At 38.7% G+C, this 21,969-nt stretch overlaps 1 protein-coding gene across 5 annotated transcripts in view; it reads right to left on the reverse strand.

Annotated features, from left to right (window-relative positions):
* The window catches only part of RHOBTB1 (Rho related BTB domain containing 1), a 74,369-nt gene that overhangs the window by 9,641 nt on the left and 42,759 nt on the right, over nucleotides 1-21,969 (reverse strand). For 4 of the 5 annotated variants that reach the window (XM_034775332.1, XM_034775334.1, XM_034775333.1 and 1 more), the window contains 3 exons: nucleotides 7,224-7,409; nucleotides 4,623-5,596; nucleotides 4,071-4,189 (listed from right to left, as the gene is read on the reverse strand). In XM_034775332.1, coding sequence (XP_034631223.1) covers nucleotides 4,071-4,189; nucleotides 4,623-5,596; nucleotides 7,224-7,409 — 1,279 coding nt within the window. Of the gene's footprint in view, nucleotides 1-4,070; nucleotides 4,190-4,622; nucleotides 5,597-7,223; nucleotides 7,410-20,419; nucleotides 20,528-21,969 lie in introns of all 5 variants that reach the window. The other variant, XM_034775336.1, reaches the window with a different exon arrangement.

The following is a 21,969-nucleotide window of genomic DNA, read 5'->3' on the forward strand; positions in this document are numbered from 1 at the left end:
AAGCAAAATTAAATTCCCTTGTTTTGCTGTAGGTGAAGAAGAAAATAGACAAAATAATCTACTACAGTAAACGAAACACATACAATAGCAGCAAACTTAATATGTCTGTCCCTGCAGCCACTAGAGGCTGGATCCAAAATTCACTGAAGTCAGTAGCAGCCTTTCAACTAATTTCAATAGGGTTTGGATCGGACCCTTTGTCGTGCATCATTTGATGAAGCAGCTGCCACATTGGATCTACTGGCTTGTCAGTCCAAATGCAAGTTACACTAAGAAAAGTTGGTTATTTTTTTGTTAACTTGCATATTGACCATTTAGTGCTTATCTTATAAAAATCTGTGTTCTACCTACAGAATTCAGACAAATTTCAGTGAGAAGCAAATCATTATGTTTCTGTAAACTAGACCAAAGCAATATGCTATATACACATTCCAATTTGTACTATTAAAGCTCTCAGATCCAAGTACTATATTGCACAAACTCCAGAAAACTAAAGTTTTGTACATTTAAAATATTAAATTGCAAAAGATGAGCTAAGACTATTAAATTTATTATTAGAAATAGGCTTGTGTAAAATGAATATATATTCTTATTGCTATGTATTGCTTACTACAATCGAGGTATGTATTTTTAATGACCAACTTGCTGAGTGTGCCTCTGGGGAGGGAATTGTGCTTACTGCTATATTAAAAGTAATGAGAACAATTTAAATAGAATACTGTCTTCTAGAATATTAAATACAGAAAAGTTCAGTTATAACAACACTAAGGGGCATATTTTCCCCTGGATGTTAATGTAAGTCCCATTAATATTAAGAAGACAACAACATGACAAAAATCAGGAAATCAATAAATTTGAAAAAAGGACTCTGCAAAGACTGATCCAAACAATCAGCTTAATGCACACACAGCCCTTCCGAAAAGTTACTGGACTGCCTAAAAGAGGTCTTTGCCATGACCTACTCCACTATGTTGAGACAGTTTACACAGCATCTCATACATGCCCTACACAAGAGAACAAGGAGACTGGGTCAGTATTAAGCCCCTAGTTTTTGTTGATGTACTGTAAGCCAGGTCCATTCTATTAGTTTAACACATTGGGTTGCATATATAGTCTTGTGACACTGATAGACCAGCTGACTTTGTGTGACCCATAACAACTTAACAGGGGGCATTAAAATTGTAATCAAGACAATTTACTTGAATGTGAAAGATGCTAAGAGTATTTGTCTGTGTTTACAAATATCCTGTTAGAAGTTTAACAACGTAACCAAATTAACTTGTAGATACTAATTTCCTTTCCTGGCTTAATTGCCTTACATTATGTATGTGAATGGTTCACTTAACCTTAATATCAAAGATGTGAGATACTGCAGGAAAACTAATATTATCTACATCAGTGGTTTTCAAACTTTTTTTCTGGCGCCCCACTTGAAGAAAATTGTTGATGCCCCCAGACTCAATGGAGCTGGGGATGATGGGTTTGTGGGAGGGGCTCAGGGCTGGGGCAGAGGGTTAGGGTGCAGGGGTGAGGGCTGCAGGAAGGGGCTCTGGGTTGGGGGGTGGGGGAGGTTAGGGATGTGGTAGATGGTTGAGGTGCAGGAGGGGGTCAGGGCTCTGGACTGGGGGTGCAGGCTCTGGGGTGGGGCCAGGGATGAGGGGTTTGAGGTACAGGAAAGGGCTCCAGGTTTGGGGGTGGCTCAAGGCTGGGGCAGGGGATTGGGGTGCGGGGATGGGGCACAGGCTTACCTCCGCCGGTTCCCGGTCAGCGGTGCAGCGGGAATACTAAGGCAGGCTTCCTGCCTGTCCTGGCACCGCGGACCGCGCTGCACCCTGAAAGCGGCCAGCAGCAGGTCCAGCTCCTAGGTGGAGGTGCGCAAGTGGCTCCGTATGGCTCTCACCCATAGGCACCGCACCCCCCACCCCAGGCTCCCATTGGCCGGTTCATGGAGCCAGTGTTCGGAGCGGGAGCAGTGCACGGAGCCCCTTGGCCCCGTGCCTAGGAGCCGGACCTACTGCTGGCCGCTTCTGAGGCGCAGCGCGGTGTTGGCACAGGTAGGGACTAGCCTGCCTTCGCCGGCCAGCACTGCCAATCGGACTTTTAATGGCCCTGTCAGCAGTGCTGACGAGAGCCGCCATGACCCAATCCCTTCCATTCTGAGACCATGTTCTGGGTCACGACCCACAGTTTGAAAACCACTGATCTACATGGTCTTCAGCTTAACTATCTATGTTATAATGGAGGACCTGCTAATTGCCTTATGTGAATGAGTGGAACTAGTTTACCTGTGTATGCATAGGAAATAGAAGATTAGCTTCAAAGCAAAGGTGATCTGCATTGCCTATTCCTCCTCGGGGGAAGGCCCTGCTTTTAGGAATGTAAAACATTCATCGGTAAGCATTAGTCTTACTGGTTAACCCGCCTTAACCATTAACCCCCAGGCTGGCCGGCCAGGCCGGCCCTTTAATCGGTTAACCGTTTACACTAAATAAATTTTTAGTTTAAATGGTTAACTTTTAAAACAATATTTACATCCCTACCTGCTACGACAATTTCTGTGAGGAGGCTTGTCAACCTGCTAGAGAACTATAAAAGAGAAGCCTCAGGCCAGACCCTGTCATCTCAAGTCTGCTGAACTTTGAACAGGGAAAGTTTATGTCTTGAGATTGTGATCTTCCAAATAGTTATTTGGAATAATCTGGAAAATACATGGAAAGGCTTTATATCAGACTTTACATCTAAGCTGCCTTTGGATTCTGACTTGTTGGGAAGATTCCAGAGCGACTTTTATAAGCCAGCAGTTTATTCTATCACTGCTATGATCCTGAGCTATGAACACGGAAAATCATGGTATGTAGATGATCCTTTAACTATTCAATAACTCTCTTCTTTTCTATATTATTAAACCTTTAGTTTTTAGTTACTAAAGGATTGGCATCAGTGTGATTATTGGGTAGGATCTAAGATTCATATTAACCTGGGGTTAAGTGACCTCTCACTATATTAAACTTGGCTGTCTAGATGGAAGCCAAGGGCTGGAATGCCTAAAGGGGACTGTGCTTGGCTCCTTGTTAACCAGGGTGGTATTGCAGAAGCTCTTTTGTTACCGGCTTGGTGAATCTCATTATAGAAGAAACCTCCAGTTTTTGGGAATTGTCTCCCTATTTCTTGCAGTCTGCCCTGACTGTGACATTCTCAGTGTAGCCCATCCAGGAACCCGGTCACAAGAATATTGCCTTTTTTTAAACTCAACTTCACGAACCCTCTCAAAGGGCTAGCAGAATGATTTAATTTGTAATGGCCCTGATTATGCAAATATATATGTACCCAACTTTTTGAAACACTTTTAAAGAAACCCACAACACATTCTAGTACACAGACTACTTGGGAGCTGTTATGCTGTCATGTAAACACTTACACAGTTTGGAGAACAATATTCCTTCTGAAAAGCAGTTATGTGGGCCCAGGAATTGTGCCTTAATTGGCAATGAAACAGTTTTTTGATACTAAAGGAAAGATGGAGCAAACCCATTTAAAACAGGGCATCTAGATAGAACTTTTGCTTATTGGGGGGACAGTGGGGATAAAGGCTTATATTTAAATCATTTCCCTCTCTTATAAGTTGACCTAAGTGGATTTCCCCCCCTCTTTTTAAAAATACTAGAAGTGATTAGATCATATTATGGAAAAATAACTTCAAAATGTTTTATGGATCTGTACTTTTAATAAAACTTATTTTTTTAAAGTTAGGCATGTAAAAACCTGTCTTGAGACTTCTTGACTTATAACCAGTTACCTGAAAACAACTTTGAGTTCAAAATTAATTTTTTAATTTGCTGACACAGCAAGCAGTGGTGGCAACATAACGTACTGCTGAAGGCAAGCTATTGTTCAACGTATTCTAACTTAATGTCCCAATAAATAAAGGACACTTCGGGTCTACACATAAATACACAAAAGAGATTGTCTGCCAAGTCTTAAATAAATAATTGTTTCACAGAATACCACAATGCTTAAAATAGCGACCCTAAAATAATACATGAAATACAATTATCAAAGTGGACAAATACCTCACTGTTTGAACTTTCAACAAATGATCCTCCAAACATAGCAGACATCCATTCACAGCTACAAATCAGCAGTGGCTTGTGGGCATTTATGCTTCCATCATCCAACTTAAATGTAACATCTGTCATGGGATCAAGAAACAATCATAACTACAATTGTCAGTGCTGGAAGTGGAACCTATTACTAGTTCAAGACATAGTAAGAAGCACACACTTGTTAGTAAGGAATTGCTTCCTCAATGTTTTTCAGAGTCTTTGATTTTATAGAGGTAAGTGAAGAGCAATTATGAAAGCCTTGACCTCAATAGGAGACAATGGGAGCTCAGCACTTTTGAGAATCTGGCCCCTTATTTAACAGCCTAAATGTGGATTTTAGGAGCCTAACTTTAGGTTCCCATTGTTGAAAATGTTGGCCTTCAGTTATATAGTAAACTTTGGGCCCATTGCCCCTCTCACACTGACTTAAGTCAGGAATAACTATTGAAGCAGATGGCGTAACACTGGCATAAGGGAGAGGAGAATTGTGGCCTTTTCTATGAGAGTTTATTTACTCACCAGAAAATGTACCTTTGCAAAGACACTCTTTTATCCGGTTAGCTTTCCTGACATGAAAGGCTTTAGTAATCTCTTGATTCATGAAGGCTTCTTTATTCATAATATTTTCCACCATCATCCGCAAGTCAAATACTTCCAAGATTTCAGCAATCTGTGCTAATCTTGTCAGATCTTTTTCACTTTCATCCAGTTGCCCAGCATATAGAAATTGTAAAACAGTTTTAAAAGGCCCAGGCTGAACAGAGGAATCCATCTTGACCACAGTTACAGGACATTTCCTATTAGATACAGGGTTGATTTGTATTTCCTTATGCATACTAACAAACCCTTTACCCAAGGAGGACAAAGCTCTCCTTGTAGAACTAGTTTCTTCAGTTTCAAGTTCTAGCATCTTTAAAGTCCCATCAATTTCTGGTATTGGAAGTTTGGCATCAAAAGTTTTTAAATTTGCTTCATCACTGTCATCATCTGTTTCAAGATGACTAGTTCTAGACAGGAAGTCCCTACTGGTCTTATCTGTACTACACTGTATTTCACTGAAGTCTGGAGATTCTTCACGTTCCATTAAAAAAAGGTCATAAAACTTTGAAGAGGAGGTAGCTAGGTAAATCTTGTGAGCAAAAATGTGATTCTGCTCCTGAAGAACAAACATAACATCTGCACACAATGGATTGTCTAACAAATATCCAGCCTCATTCATACTGGTTACAGGACACTCTGGGATTTTAATAACTGGAGGAGGTGCCTTTGGAGGTAGGAATGGAGCCTGAAGTAAAGGTTTTTGGACCTTCTTTAAATGTGATTTCCAGAACTGCAGGTGTCTCCTGGATATTAGTGCAGCTCTGATTGCATTATCAAAAACATCCTTAATTCCAAACTGGTCAAATACACTAGTTTCATAATATGGTATCCCAAGCTCCTTGGCAACCTCTCTGCCTCTTTCTGGTGGTAAAATATCTCCCCTTTTTATAGGCCTAGGATTGAAATAAAATACAATTAAAACAAAAACAACAAAAAAAACCAAAAATTCACACAGAAAGCAGGGCTGTCATTAACCACATTCCAGAAAATCTAGGACACAAAGAAGAACATGTATTATCCACATTGTTCAGGTCATAAAAATAAAAATGGTAGCTGGCATGGCTCATGAAGACCCTTGAAAATCTGCAACCATTGTACTAGACACTTCAAAAATATTACCTAATAGATAATCTGGTAAGAAAGTTTATATTTGGTAGATACTTTGTAATATAACCCTATTACTTAAATATCGATAGGCATTATTTCACAATATGAAGCAAGCCTTCAAATCCCATTCACACTTATCCAAATTAAAAAAGCTGGCAGCCTGCTAAAATAATAGCTGAACGTGGACATTCTGAAGAGCCAGGCGCATGACACTGCCAAAAACAGCAGCATCAGCATATACACGGACTGCCTGAGAACTGGCAGAGCAGCTACAGGAAAGGTGGGGAGGGAAAAAGAGAAGAAAGTTGGGCTTGGGTCTGCTAGGCCTGGCCACATCCCCTTTCCCTAGACTCAGCATACAATACTAACAGGTTACTCCCATTCCCGTGTGGACACATGGGGCAGGAGTGAGCTGGACCACTCAAATGACCAAGTGGGTCATTCCCTCTTGGGATAAGAGCCTTCTCCTGTTGCCAGCTAATGTAGTTAGTTAGTCCCATAATTCAAGCAGTAAAAGTCTGTGCTAAAGGTTCAGGGTTCAAATCCTGTTGAAGATGCACTGGTGATGGAGGGCTGTTATACTTTTTTTTTTTAAATCCTTTTAAAAAACCAAAATATTAGGAAATAATATTACAGATATGAAGAGGATATTGTTTAGATTGGACAGTCAAGCATTTGAAAGTTAGGGAATGCCAGGATTTACAGGTGCTCATGAAACCTTAATTCAGACCCCCATGCATTATGGGACACGCTTTAAGTAACATGATCATATAGTATTTTTTCTACAGGTCCCGAAAAAAATTCATTGCACAGATTGGATGCACAAAAGGGAGAGAATTAAAGTAGTAAGGGCAACAGTAGATATGTATGTTCCTAACTTTTGCATGCTTGACTTCGCAATATAAATGTCTTTCTTTTAATGTGTTTTTTTTCTATGTAAAATATATACCCACTTTGTTCTGTGCCGTGCTCTAGAGTTACATTTTCAAAAACCAGACTGACCCCCAAATGCCAAAGTTATGGTGTGTCTGGCTAAAGTGGCAATTGGCAGGAATAATACATAAATTCCAGTGGCAAAACACATATGCATCATGCCGTAATGTAAGATCTCTGCTGCTCACTATTTAAATATTACTGTAATACCCAGATGGCTCAACCAATATCAGACCCTATTGTATTAGGCACTGTAGAAAATGCATTGTCAAACAGCATTTCACTAATTAAGAGCTTATAGTATGAATAGACAAGAGAACAGACAGGATGTGAAACAGTGTTATTTATCCTCATGTTATAAGATGGGAAACTAAGGCAAACAGACAATACTGGGTGATAATATAATTTTTTTTTCAGAAAAATAGTATATTTGATTAAAACCCAGAACCTTTTAAAAGGTTAATTTTTTTTAAACTTTACCTTGCTAAAGGCCGTCTGGCTCGATTAACAGCTTCAAGATCAGCGTAACGAAGATCCAGTTGGCAGCCAACCAAAACAACAGGTGTGCGAGGACAAAAGTGCTTGATTTCTTGAAACCACATTGTTTTCACATGATTCAAGGAATTAGGATTAGCAATTGAAAAACACAGAACAACTACATCAGACCTAAAATGAAATCAAGAGAAGAAAATATATATATTACATATATATATACACACACACACACACACGTAATCAAAATTCATCTTTCCATTGCAGCTTCATGTATTTTCATTAATCCTCACCGACACTGCTCAACCACACTTTCAAAAACACACTAAATCCCTGATATTAGAATACATCTTATTCATCAGAAGCTTTATAAAAGCTACACAGTCCAACACAACAGCATGTGAACACAACATATCAGATATGGAAAGCTTCTTCATTCCAGATTCCATGTAAGTTGTATACAAGCAGAGTGTTGGTCTATTCTGTAGAAATTTACAGTAGCTAGAGTTTGCTATTCTCTATTTTGACTCTGCGGGATTGTCATCACCTGCAAAAACATTTCTGGTCACTGACACCAAAATTTCATATTATCAGGTCATTGTCACCCTAAGAGCATCCCAGTGCCAGTTGGCATACTGTGGTCATGATATATACCCAAAAGCTGGCATGTAATATATCACTAGAAAACTAATAACTCACTGATCATTAATTTTCTTGAGTGATGTATGTATGGTAAGCCAAACTTCACAAAAGACTTCACGGATATGTGCTGGAAATACGTTCTTAACATGTATTTGGCAACTAGTGCCTAAGCCATGCTTGTTCCAGACAAAGAAATGTTGCTCCACCTGCTTGAATATGTCTCCAGTGTAAATTAAGCAAGGTATGACCCAAAACAAAGAAAAGCACATTTACATGCAAGGTAAACAAAGCCACCAGGAGAGCAAGTGGCTTAAAAATCTTGATTGGGCGATGGAGACTGCATCCCCAGAAAGCCTTCCTGCCTCTTGAAGCAGGATCAGCAAACTTTGGCAGATATAAGCAGAGAGAAGAAAAAGCCATTTTGGCATCCTTTACCTAAAGAGACAAAGGAACCAAGCACTTTGAGCTTTGTGAAAGGCCCAGGCCAGTGAGTCTGATCAGCCATGTTGGAAAAGAGACTTGGTGAAAAACACTTTGAACAAAAGACTCTAATCTGTTAAATCATGCTGTGAGAGCATGCTGCTGGTGTCAAGCTCTAAAACAAAGCTGCACAGCATAGAGACATCAGGGCTACAGGGCACAGCCCCTCACTGGTCTGGGCTGAACCCCAACGCGTCACCTAGCAGTTGAGTAAAAATGTGAAAGGCTTCAGGATAGCCAAATGAGCACACAGGTCACATTCCTGAAACTGTAATGAAGAAATACATTTATCATACACCTCTATAGAATGATGAAATATTTGTTGTATGGAGTGACTGCAAGACAGTACCTCCAAGATCTTTAATAAAGTCTTCAAAATTGTAATTGACAAAGAATTTCCAGCACTGACCATTTCTTTAATATGAACAAAACACCTCTCACCCCAAAAAACAATATAATGGAACAGGTAAAAAAAACAAAACAAAGAAAAAACAGTGTAGGTAAACAATTAACAACTAAAATGAGATTCTGAAAAAAAAATCACTGACATTTGTAGCTATTAGGAAAAAATGCTTTATCATAAGAGATTGTCACACTGTGTGTGTATGGGTCCGTGCATACGCAATTGTAAGGATCAAGATAATTTTTTGTAGCAAACAATTCTATACAACTGTTTTGTTTCACATACCATTCTTCTGTCAAAAACTAGGGGACCAACTCAGGAAAACACGTAAAGCAAAATTTTAAGCATGCGCTTAAGGGTTTTCTTGAATTGGGCCTAAATCATTGTTCGTTATTTGAGAGACTGCTATTAGAAACTGGCTGCCAGCTCTTGGTCCCTCAGCTGATAGATGCTTGAAGCATCATGAATGTAATATAAATTGCATACCCCTGTTAGGAAAAGGAAAGTGCTGACTAGTAGCTTTAAGAAGAATTGAAAGAAAGGGGATTTGTTTTTTTTTAAACCAGAGTTATCCCTAAAGAGTCATCAACAGAATAGTCAGCAGCTAAACTCAGCAATAAGCTGCCCACCTCATTTCTATTAAGCTTTAATTTAGCACAAATTTATTGTGTATGCAGTTTGTGTAATGAATAGATAAAGTAAGACCTGTGAATCTCAACATTGGCCTTTTAAATCATTAATGAAACTGTTCAGTACTGCTGCTTTCTACATTTCATTGAGGACACATATCTAGCAAGACTTACAGTTTCTAAAAATAGCCACATGCAATGCAGATACTGCTGAGAGCTTACATTTAATACAAGAGAAGTGCTCTTGCTCTGAATTTAGACCTTATATAAACTACAGCACATCCATAATATCTAGAGAAAAGGCACTTTAAATTTTTTTTTAAATTATCAGTTAAACAAAAAGGGGTAGGTGGCATATACACTAACTTTCCATATGCTTTTGGGCGCTTGCTCCAAATTCAGATGGTCTCAAGTGCAATAAGTTTGATAGAGCCAACCCAGACCCTAGTGGACATTTGTCCAGGTCACAAAACCATCACACAGTTTGGCAGTTGACAATAAAAATTGTAAGGTGAAGTGATGGGGGCTGAGGAACATTGACAAAGTGAGAGGAAGGGGGAAAACTATGTAGTGTGTACTCATGAAGTACCTGGCTCAATCTCTGCTACTACTGTTTAAATTCAATTTCATTAGTGTTGCCAGAAAGAAAAGTGTGAGTATCTTACTGTGTGAATATTTGACAGCTGAATTCACGCTAACTGTAACTAAACATCGAACACATTTTATAGTGAAACAAGACAGAACTTAAAGTCAGTCTCGGCTTGATGATCAGAGATTACTCGGGCTGTCAAGTAATCGCAGTTAACTCATGCCATTAACTAAAGAATATGAATCACAATTAATCACAGTTTTAATCTCACTGTTAAACAATAGAATAGCAATTGAAATTTATTAATATTTTGGATGTTTTTCTACATTTTCAAATATATTGATTTCAATTACAACACAGTATCCAAAGTTGACAGTGCTCACTTTATATTATTGTTTTTGATTACAAATATTTGCACTGTAAAAATGATAAAAGAAATAGTATTTTTCAATTCACCTCATACAAGTACTGTAGTGCAATCTCTTTATTGTGTAAGTGCAACTCACAAATGTAGATTTTTTTTGTTACATAACTGCACTCAAAAACAAAACAATGTAAAACTTTAGAGCCTACAAGTCCACTCAGTCCTACTTCTTGTTCAGCCAATTGCTAAGACAAATATGTTTGTTTACATTTACGGGAGATAATGCTGCCCTCTTCTTATTTACAGTGTCACCTGAAAGTGAGAAGAGTTGTTCACATGGCATATTTGTAGCCGGCATTGCAAGGCATTTATGTGCCAGTTATGCTAAACATTCGTATGCCCCTTCATGCTTCAGCCACCATTCCAGTGGATATGCTTCCATGCTGATGATGCTCATTAAAAAAATAATGCATTAATTAAATTTATGACTGAACTCCTTGGGGGAGAACTATATGTCTCCTACTCGGTTTTACTCATATTCGGACATATTTTTCATGTTATAGCAGTCTTGGATGATGATCCAGCACATGTTGTTCATTTTAAAAAAACACTTTCACTGCAGATTTGACAAAACACAAAGAATTTAATATATTTCTAAAGATAGCTACAGCATTCGACCCAAGGTTTAAGGATCTGAAGTGCCTTCCAAAATCTGAGAGGGACGAGGTGTGGAGCATGCTTCCAGAAGTCTTGAAAGAGCAACACTCCGATGTGGAAACTATAGAATCCAAACCACCAAAAGAGAAAATCAACCTTTTGCCGGTGGAATCTGACTCAGATGATGAAAACGAACATGCGTTTGTCCGCATTGCTTTGGATTGCTATTGAGCAGAACCCGTCATCAGCATGGATGCATGTCCCCTGGAATGGTGGTTGAAACAGGAAGAGACATATGAATCTTTAGCGCATCTGACACGTAAATATCTTGCAACGCTGGCTACAACAGTGCCATGAGAATGCCTGTTCTCACTTTCAGGTGATATTGTAAACAAGAAGTGGGCAGCATTATTTCCTGCAAATGTAAACAAACTTGTTTGTGTGAGTGATTGACTGACCAAGAAGTAGGACTGAGTGGACTTGTAGGCTCTACAGTTTTACATTGTTTTGTTTTTGAGTGTAGTTATTTTTAGTAATAAATCTACATTTGTAAGTTCAACTTTCATGATAAAGAGATTGCACTACAGTACTTTTATTAAGTGAATTGAAAAATATTTCTTTTGTTTCTTTTTTATAGTGCAAATATTGTAATAAAAATCATAATATAAAGTGAGCACTGTACACTTAGTATTCTGTGTTGTAGTTGAAATCAATATATTTGAAAATGTAGAAAACACAAAAATATTTAAATAAATTGTATGCTATTATTAATTGTGCGATTAATCTTTTTAAGTCACTTGACAGCCCTAGAAGTTACCATTTAAAAACTTAATATATAGCTGGATGAACCATCCAAGTAGTACAAGCATAATGTTGAGTTGTGGGGGAAGTTGGATTCTCCAACTATATCAGTATGATACTAGGTTTGTTGGGAATTATGGGATCTAACATTTTCTGTTGTATTCCTAGTGGAGTGAAAAAAAGAGCATGAAGGAAAATACATATGTTATAGATTTATTCTTTATATTGCCTTATGGGCTAGCATCACCAAGATTGGGTCCCTGTTTTGCTTGGTGCTGTACAAACACATAGTAAGAACCAGTCCTTGTTATAAAGAGCTTAAAAGCTAAACAGACAAGATAAAGGACGGGAACAGAAACAGAGGCACAAGAGAGTAGCTCACGCCACAGGTGGTAGAGCTGGGAATAGGACCCAGGTGTGCTGGCTCCCAAGTAGACAGACAAATTTGCTTACCATACTCATATGCAAGCAGCTTCACTGAAGTCAGTGAGTAAGGCTGGGAGGATTTCGATCACCAAAATAGATATGTGGGGGTAAAATGCAGGAAAGAGGAATTGTCAACACAAGCAGAACATTGTTTGGGCACTTATTTTAACTGGGTATCTTTTCTTGTAACATAGGGGCTACACAAATTTACTCCTTTATTTATCCACTGAAGTACAACAGACAGCTTAATTTTTGTTCATTAAAAGGGAAACTGGTTGAAAGCCATGCATTAACACCCGCAAACATTAAAATCCTTACCAAAGTTATTAAAACCACCTGAGACAATTAAAATGGAAAAAAAACAAATTTCCAAAGAGAAGTTAGATTTTATGTGGTTTGGGTGTACTTTGGCATCACTCTCAGCTTGGACAAAGAAAAAGGAGTAGTTAGTTCCACTTTTATTTACAATCAAGTTTTATTCTACTTTCTATTGATGCCGCAGTGTGTGGATTTTAAACATTATAGGTGAAATTTTATTTAAGACAAATAAGGGGAAAAATCTTTCCACTTTAATTTAAAAATAATCGATAGAAGTATTTCTACTGGTTCTAGCATTAAAGGCTAGTTTAAATCTTCTATTATGGAGCATTCTTCAAAGTAAGGTAAGAAGTATACAGATTTTTGTCAACTACTAATGATGGTGTATAATTACACTTATTACATATACTGAGATTCAGTGGCAAAAACCACAGGATACAAAGTTAAGTGATGTCATTGACTCAAAGATGAAATCCTTATTTTCTGGTGCTGTATCAAAAGTTAGAGATAAATTATTAATAAAAACCAAAACTATATTAAATATGGATCTGAAATCCTCATTTGCCTTATGGTTTGGAATGTCTCAACCACATTAAATATTAGCCCAAACTATCCACACTGGCTATGGGTGGCACTAATAATTGCAAAATAACTGACATACTATGGTTGAAGGAAGGATTTTGCACCTCCAAAGAGGCAAAACAGCTTATTTTCCCCCACTCAGGCTGTTGGACAGGAGAGAATGGAACATCAATCTGAAAAATTTGATAGATGGAAATTATGAACATTCTTTCAGATTGAGATCTAGCTACCATTACCCACATACATGTCACCTCTTCACTGGATGACTGCAAGGCATGCTACATGAGGCAACACATTAAAATTCTCTCTTCTTCTCCAATCCCCTCAGTCTGAAATATCCCAATTTTTGATCATCAGGGCATGTTGAAAGGCCCATCTACTTCCCCAGACGTTTGGGTGGGGGGGAGAAGGGAGGAAAGAGGGGCATGCTAAGAACTATCCACGTATTAGACAAGCTGCTGTTTAGGTTTGATTTTCTGGATTTAGTGAGTGCTGCTGCTTTATTTGTTTAAATTACTGTACTTTTAATTGTGTCAGAGGCAACTAGAGCTCTGGATAGGAGCTTTTCAAATACTGGCTATGAAATGAGAAAAATAATTTTTAAGAGCAAAATGGGCATGTCTTAGCACGTCTTTCTGACCCTAACCACAATCATGGACACACAAGATGTTGCTATGGACAAAGAATATACTTACTCAACATTTAAAATAAAAAAATCCACTAATTTACGTGGTTATTATATCAGTGTGCTTAGTGAACAAGCACAGTATTATTTCTGGAGAACAATTTGCTCTTTCTAGAACAGGGGTCGGCAACCTTTCAGAAGTGGTGTGCCGAGTCTTCATTTATTCACTCTAATTTAAGATTTCACGTGCCAGTAATACATTTTAACGTTTTTAGAAGGTCTCTTTCTGTAAGACTATAATATATAACTAAACTATTGTATGTTAAGTAAATAAGGTTTTAAAAATGTTTTAGAAGCTTCATTTAAAATTAAATTAAAATGCAGAGCCCCCCGGACCGGTGGCCAGGACCCGCGCAGTGAAAGTGCCACTGAAAATCAGCTCACGTGCTGCCTTCAGCACGCGTGCCATAGGTTGCCTACCCCTGTTCTAGAATATAAAGAAGTTTTTCCTTCTACACTCAAACAGGTCCTGCAGCTTGTTATGGTGCCAGATGGTGCTGTTACACAGTCTTACAAGTTGTTCTCAGCATGCAAGCCACGTTCAGTCTTAGGGTAGATCTACAGTTCAAGCTGGGAGTGTGATTTCCAGTTGAGGGAGACATACACGTGCTAGCCCTCATTCAGCTAGTGTGATAAAAATAGAGTGTGGCCGCAGCAGTGTAAGGGTTAGCCGTCTCAAGTAGGTACCTAGTCTCAGACTGGCACACACTCAGGGCACCTAGCCCCTCCTGTTGTTTGTGCTGCCACTTCTACGCTGCATTTTTAGCTTGCTACCTGCTTCCAGTGCAGGACTACACTCAAAAGAAACACTGTACTGTTAGTTCTGTGATGTGCATTATTTCAGGGGGAGCTACTGCAAGTAGGAGAGCTTCCTCTCTGCATTAATCTAACTAGAGTCCATCCCTGAAGAACAGCTGCCTATGTAAAACTGGGCATTATTTTTGGGATTCAGATTTTTTAAAGATTCATTTGCTTGCATGCCGTTTGTGACCACCTCTGTTCATGAACTGGCATAACAAGTTGTACTAAAAATATACCCGGACTTCCCATCACTGATTTCTCTTCCAAAGGGAAACCAACCGCAAGGCCCAGACATCTGCTATGGCTTGGCACAGAGGCAACAATATCCCCATTTGAGGCAGAATTTCAAGAAAACAGAGGCATTCAATAACTTATCATTAGACACACTTCATGGAGACTTTATGAAAGGGCTAAAACTGTAAATGACTCTCAACTGCAGGCTCTGGCCCTGTAGGTCAGACCTTTTCCAATGTTGGTAGATGCTTTGATTTGGGTTGATTTCTACCTAAAAGACTGGCTGAATTTTGAAATTAAAAGAAAAACATGTTGAAGTAGTTCATCACTTCAGCATTTAATTTATGGTCTCAAGACATTTTTGGGGGAAATAAATGAAAGTGGTACATGCAAGACTTGTTCACCAGGTGATTTAGCCCCAAGCAAGGGGGCTTTGTATTGCTCTCTAGTCACCTGCCAGCCAACCAAAAAGAAATATTGATGGGTTTAGAAGGGAGTCCTTTCAAGCAGAGGGCAGAGCTGTGATGCAGGAAAGGGGCAGAGCACCTGCAAGGCAGTAAAACAAAGAGGATTTGCCTGAGAAAAAGTCCTGCCTCGGTGGTAGTCACTGATCTGGAAATCAATGCTGACACCCCACAGATGAAAAAAAGAGAAAAAGTCTAGCACTACTGTCCTGTTATTTTCTTTCCTTTTAGAAGGACAAGCCGGAAATACCGATTGTTTTTAGATGACTAATAAAGAGATCCAAAAGCCAAATCTGACAGAATAATTTTATGGGTAGATGAACTAAATCGAAACATTTCAGTTTAGCACAAAGTTATTGTACCCACAGCAACTGTTTTTTAGAATACATTTGACAAAAAGTTCAGGTAATTACCCTTTTTTTTTTTTTTTTAAATTTAATTTTTTTTTTTTTTTTTAAATTTCCCTACTTCTGGGCATTCCCTGCAAGCAGAAACAGAAATGCCAGATTACAGTGAGGGAGGATGTTCAGAATCCAGTTTTGTGAAACAGAGAATTCTGAGTAATTTCAGACAAACATTCACATTCCTTAGAATTTATCTAAACTACTGAACCCTGTGAAGTCCATTCATCACCAATAGTTTTCCTTCCATTCCCTGGATCATTTTTGTGCCATATATAAAAATTTCACAATAAATTTCCCCCTCAGCTTTACCACATCCTTTGAAACCTGCATCTCAGCTGCAATTCTTCTGGCTGAGGTGGGACTGGAGGAGAATTATCCACATAACCATCTGAAAGGGACTACTCTTAATTCAAATTAAGTCTTTCCCTCAGCCTGGATTGAGCACACTAGCTCTACAAGACTCCCAAGCCTTGTCAGTTCGTTCAGGGACAAAGACTGAATCCAAGAATTAAACCCAAGATCTCCTTTGTGGCAGCATAAAACACTACTGCTATCAACCCAACTATGTAAAAGAAATTTTCATTCAGTTATAAGGCATCTTTCATGCATGAATCTCACAGAGCTGGAAAAAGAACTGCAGATACATATAAGCAAGGGAGAGTTTTAAGTGAATTCAGAGTTTAGTAAATGCAATAGCAGCCTTCATATGAGATGGAAAGGAATTAATAAGTGACAAGTAAGAGTAAGTAATGACCAGAAGATGAAGGACCTGTTTGCACACAGACAACAGATGGAAGGCCTGATGAACTAAAATGCAAGGAGTGCCCTGACATGTGAAGAACTAAAGGTTTCCAAGTAAGGCAAGGCAAGACCATGCAATGCCTTACACATGAGCAGGAGAATCAATTAATTCTATACTTTACCAACAGCAGTGAAGCTTCTTAAGTACAGGTGTTATGTGCGAAACTGTCAAAATACCCTGAAATATATGCAGATTTTGTGGTGAGTAGCATGCAGACCTATTTCTAAAAATTCTGTAACTTCAGGTTTAGTACAAAACACCACCAACAAAAGACTATCAACTATCTTTTTAAAAATAATAATGATCACATATTTCAAGACTATGTTTAAAAAGTGGAAAGTGCTTTTTTGCTCATTCCTTACCCACTATGAACACCACTTCAGAAATTACATGTTTTAAGCCTTTTCTATGTTTCTTCTGATGTACTCATGGTGCATATAGAGAGAACCAGAAATGACAGTGGTATCATAAAAATGACAAAAATATCTCATTTCCCACTGTAAAAGCCTGGAGATCTATTCTCCCTGCAGTACAAATAACCAACCAGATACAGCACTAATGGCAACTGGAAAGTTGTCTGGAAAAAAATATCAAGGCAAAGCTATTTTTAAAGTTTAAATAGACTGCTTACATAGTCATGGTATATGGTTAATTATACTTCTGACTCTAAGAATTAGGTTTACTAATTATTACATCTTAGTCATTTACATAAGGACGAGATCATCTTAGCACCAAACACCGAACATAGAAATGAACCAATTTATCTGCAAACTGCTTTAACTTTTCTCTTGGGCCGAATTCTACAGCTCTGAATTGAGTAAAACTCCCACTGAAGTCAGTGGGCATTTTGCACAATTCAGCTCCACAGAACTTGGCTCAATCTGTCTTTCTTTTTAAGGAACACAGAGCTTGTGTGTTCCGTTCCTAATTCACAAACAGAGATGCTGTGCTAAATATAATTCCATATAGTATGCGTGCTTTGACACTAAAGAATATTTACAGGTTCTGTACAACATGCAGAAAGGAAGATTGGGCCTTCTGTTTCCACACAGAATGAAAAGGTGAGGAAGCAAGAACAAATGGCAATCAGAAAGACAGTGGTTTCAGCTGTTGCTGCAACAGACCATCTGACCAACTTAGAGCAAACTCCAAAACTCAGGATGTGGTGGGAAGAGTCTGGTAAGTAATCAGATAATATTTGTTTAAAGATGTATTGTAATGGGATGGCCTGTTCACTTTAAACTGTAATGGGGCATAAAACCTGGAACGGCCAGCCCTGTTCCATGACACATCCCTTTTAAGGAAACAAGTGTTGCAGAGAGCAACAGACAACCCTGGAAATGGAGCCAGGTGTTGGTCTGGGCGCTACTTCCTGAACATGATAAAAACCAGCAGCTGGGGAACTCCCAAAAGAATACAGGGCAGACAGCCTGGAGAATGAGCACTTTCAGACTAATTTTGTTACCATTTGCAAGCAGTTGATTCATGGATAGGGACAATATTTCAAAAAAGTCTCTCTCTAGATTTAATAGACTTTACTCAAATGCACAGGAGGAAGAGTAACAGGAAGACTCAGCAATAAATACACCAAAAAATTGAGTCCACAAACAGTGATCGACAGTAAACAAAATATTCATTTTTCAAGAGATGAAGAGATTAAATGTCAAATCATTTGAAGCAACAGTATTAAGAAAGGGAAAAGAACATTTTAAGATAGGTTCTGAAATGATGAGGAAAGTCAGGGAAGCAAAGAGAAATGGGAGTTCCAAACATCTGGGAGTACAACAGAGTCAAGCATGATTTTTGTAAATGGTAACAGAGTAACAAATTACACAGCTAGTCACAGGAAGCTAGGAAGATTGTGAGAAGACAAAGGGTCCAGGATGTTAGAGATTAAAGGGAATAATGACTGGCTTAGGCACAATCACTAAATGTAAGAGTATGATTTTTACACAGGTACAGGAAGCCAGTATAAATGAAATTGGGGAAGACTTGAAAGCAAAGCAAAGCAAAATTTGATGAATTTAGTGCTAAGAAACCCTCGTGTGACTGTATCACAGAACTCTATCTTTCTTCATTCATGAAAAATCTAATTATTGTTGGCAATAGCCCAGACAACTTTATGAATTATTTATGATAGCTGAAGCCATGAAATTTCAAATGGTACACTGGTGTCAAACAGCAATGGACAAGGGCACACAGACTGAGGTGGATAATTGTGTCCATATAGATTTCTACTACCCTACACACCTATGAGGAAATCTAGACCCAGAATCTTGGAGTCTTAGATGTCTAGTGGGTTCAACAGATCCTAATCTTATCAATTCAGAACTACTTGTGGTGGCCAAAGTCATCTTTGATGTCCCTTCTCTGGTTTAGCATATTCAAAAGATATTTTTCCTCTGCTATAAATGAAGGCTTTTAGAATAAACCACCTTTATAAGAGAGCAAGAATGTAAGAGAATTATGTAATAGCATAAACAAAGAAGGGTGTGTGTGTGTGTATATATGTATATAAACATTTTCATTGCAGTCAAAGAAGCCCTGCACTATTGCAACAGAGCCTCTCTATTCTAGCTATGTTATACAGACATCAAGATAAGCCACATCATACCCTATGGACATTCATTTGGCACCAGGTCTTTTAAAAGGAGGAAGAATTGCTGATCCCTAATAGCAATTCCATAACAGATTTTCATAAAAATTCACTACTTACAGTAAGATAAGACACAGGTGTAATGTGGGGAGGACAAATAACTGGACTTCACCAATTTGAATGGTCTAGGTATTCAAACATTTCAGGAGATGGGTTGGGAGCTTCCAATTCTAATACATGTGATGACAGAAAAGACTAATGGGTGTGTGCTTGTATGTACACACACAATATTAGACACAAAGACATCATGAAAAATAAAATTAGGTTTCAGAAACTCATTTGAATGTCATCACCACTAAACTTGATCTGCCTGCTCTGCAATCTTCCTTGGGTCCAACCTGAGCCCAATTAAAATAGTACAAAAAAGCATGACTGTCTTAAATGTTAAACACTTCTCTGTATGTCTCCTCCAAGACTACCTGATGAAGAACTCGAATGGCCTGTAAAACACAGCCCTCTATATTTGGGTGTTCTTTGTTTTTAAAATAGATTACCGTAGAAGTGGTAGTTCACCAATTTTGTTGGCTGTCATCACATCTTAACAGCATCATTTGTGGTGACAAGACATAGTAAGAGGAAGAGAATGGGGACAAGAGATGAAATAGATCTGAAAGTAGTTTATGTCCCCAGTGGCAGGCCCATTGCCAGACAAGCAAAAGAGTATCTGCCTGTGTGAAGCATTTACTGCTGTGGAGACGGTCACCAATTCCTCTAAAAAGACATATTTATACCTGTATGCAGTGTACTTGTAGCCGTGTTGGTCCCAGGATATGCGAGAGACAAGGTGTGTGAGGTAATATCTTTTATTGTACCAGCTCTGTTGGTGAGCGAGACAAGCTTTAAGAGCTTTGTGTGGCTCAAAACCTCTCTCTCTCTCTCACCAACAGAAGTTGGTCCAATAAAAGATATTACCTCACACACCTTGTCTCTCACATTTATACTTGATCAGAAGGAGAATCTGTACTGACACAGAAATAAATATAGCTGGTCTGAGGTGCAGAAAGAGGCCTTAGCTCTGATGCAACATCCTACATTCTGAGAAGTTTTAAGACATTTTAAAACATACAGTAGAGTTTTAAGCAAAGTATCGATTTGTGCATCTGTCTTTCTTCCCTCTGAAAGGGAGCTGATGGCAGGCTTTCCCTCTTCCACCTTCCTTTGGGAGGATAAGGAGCCAGAGGAAGGATGTGGGACAGAGCTTCCTTCAGAGGAGGTGAAAGATGCGAACTTCCAGCTGGGTCACCTACTCTTCTCAGGTGCTGCTACTGCTCTGTTTACAGCTGGCAGAGGGCCCCAGAAGCAACTCAGCCAGTCACCAGGTCTTGCTCACCTCACCAGCCAAGGTGGAGAGGATGCTGTAAGAGAGTAGTACATATTAAAACAAGGAAATCGAGAGGATGTTGAGTCCTCCATCTCCTTGAAGCAGAGGCAATGGAGCTGCTCTCCCTCTGAGTTTAAGCATGGATGGGATATAATAGAGGGCACTGATCAAACTACAACACACTGAACCAACACTTTGTGAAGGTGTTGGAGTGTTTATGGCAGGAACCCTGGCCGACTGCATGGGAGTGAAAAATTGTGGGTCCCTCAGAGCTAAAGAGATTGGTAAAAATAAGAGAAATGTTGGTGATGAATTCATCTGCCAAGGAATGCAGACTGACAGTGCCAAGGAGATATGTTTCTATGGATTCAATTATGTTGAACTTAGTGGTAAAAGGAATCTTAATCACCTAAGAGTTGAGTGAATGTGCTCCTATGATTGACTACATACCAGACTTGGAAGACTGATGAAATCAGGTCACAGAAGAGGCAATATTGTCAACATATGTTTAAAAAGGCCCTGTCAGCAGCCTTGTAATGGCCCATCCACATGTTCATAAATAAGAGGTGTGGGAAAAGCTGATTTCCAACCATATGGTTTGAACAGATTTTGTTTGGTCTAGAACTTATACTTAAGTTTCATTAAATAAATTATCATGGTTGAACTAGTTTACAGACCACATATTCATATGAAAGTAAGTATCTGACAAATGGAATTAACTCCTTGCAGATGTGCACGCGCACACGCGCTTTAGTGTTGTTTACATGAAATAACTGCAGGAAATTAACTGAATTTTAGTCAAATATGTTGCTCTCTCACTTAAAAAAAAAATCTGGTGAACCAATTCTTTTTCCATTTTCGCTTCCAGCACTAGGAGATCTTGATATTCTTATTCAAAACTAGACTAGATAAGATGCTATAGAGTTGTGAATGATGCCAAATTAAAAATAGTGTAAATTACTTTATTGTTATGCCTATATCAAATGACTTGGGTATGTTTTAGGGACATTTGTACGTGGTGGCAGCTTGAGCTTTATCCATTTCTCCCATCCATGCTGCAATCTTAGGCGACTGTACAGTACTGAGACAGAATTGTTATTGGACGAAAAGGTAACATAGATCTAGATATCAGAGTACTGCTTATATCTCAGACCATACCATTTTACCATTTCTTCACTGGATTTTGCATAAAACTGAATCCTTCAGGACAATATGAATTGAGGAGTATTCATCACCACAAACTGGAACCTATTTGAAATGAAAGAACAGAACCACTCCAGAGCAAACCCGCCTATCCAGAGTTAAGAAAAAAAATGAACATTCTAGAAATCTTTCCAACCAAGTTTTGTTCTCAATCTTTTTTTCTTAATCTGTCAGTTTCCCTTTTCCCCTCCCAATGTCCTGTATGAATCTGATCTGTAATTAAACAATATGCAGTAAAATACAGACTAGGATTGATACTCTGCCCCACCACCT

This window comes from Trachemys scripta, chromosome 7, assembly GCF_013100865.1.
Source record: "Trachemys scripta elegans isolate TJP31775 chromosome 7, CAS_Tse_1.0, whole genome shotgun sequence".
NCBI classification, from domain to species: Eukaryota; Metazoa; Chordata; order Testudines; family Emydidae; genus Trachemys; species Trachemys scripta.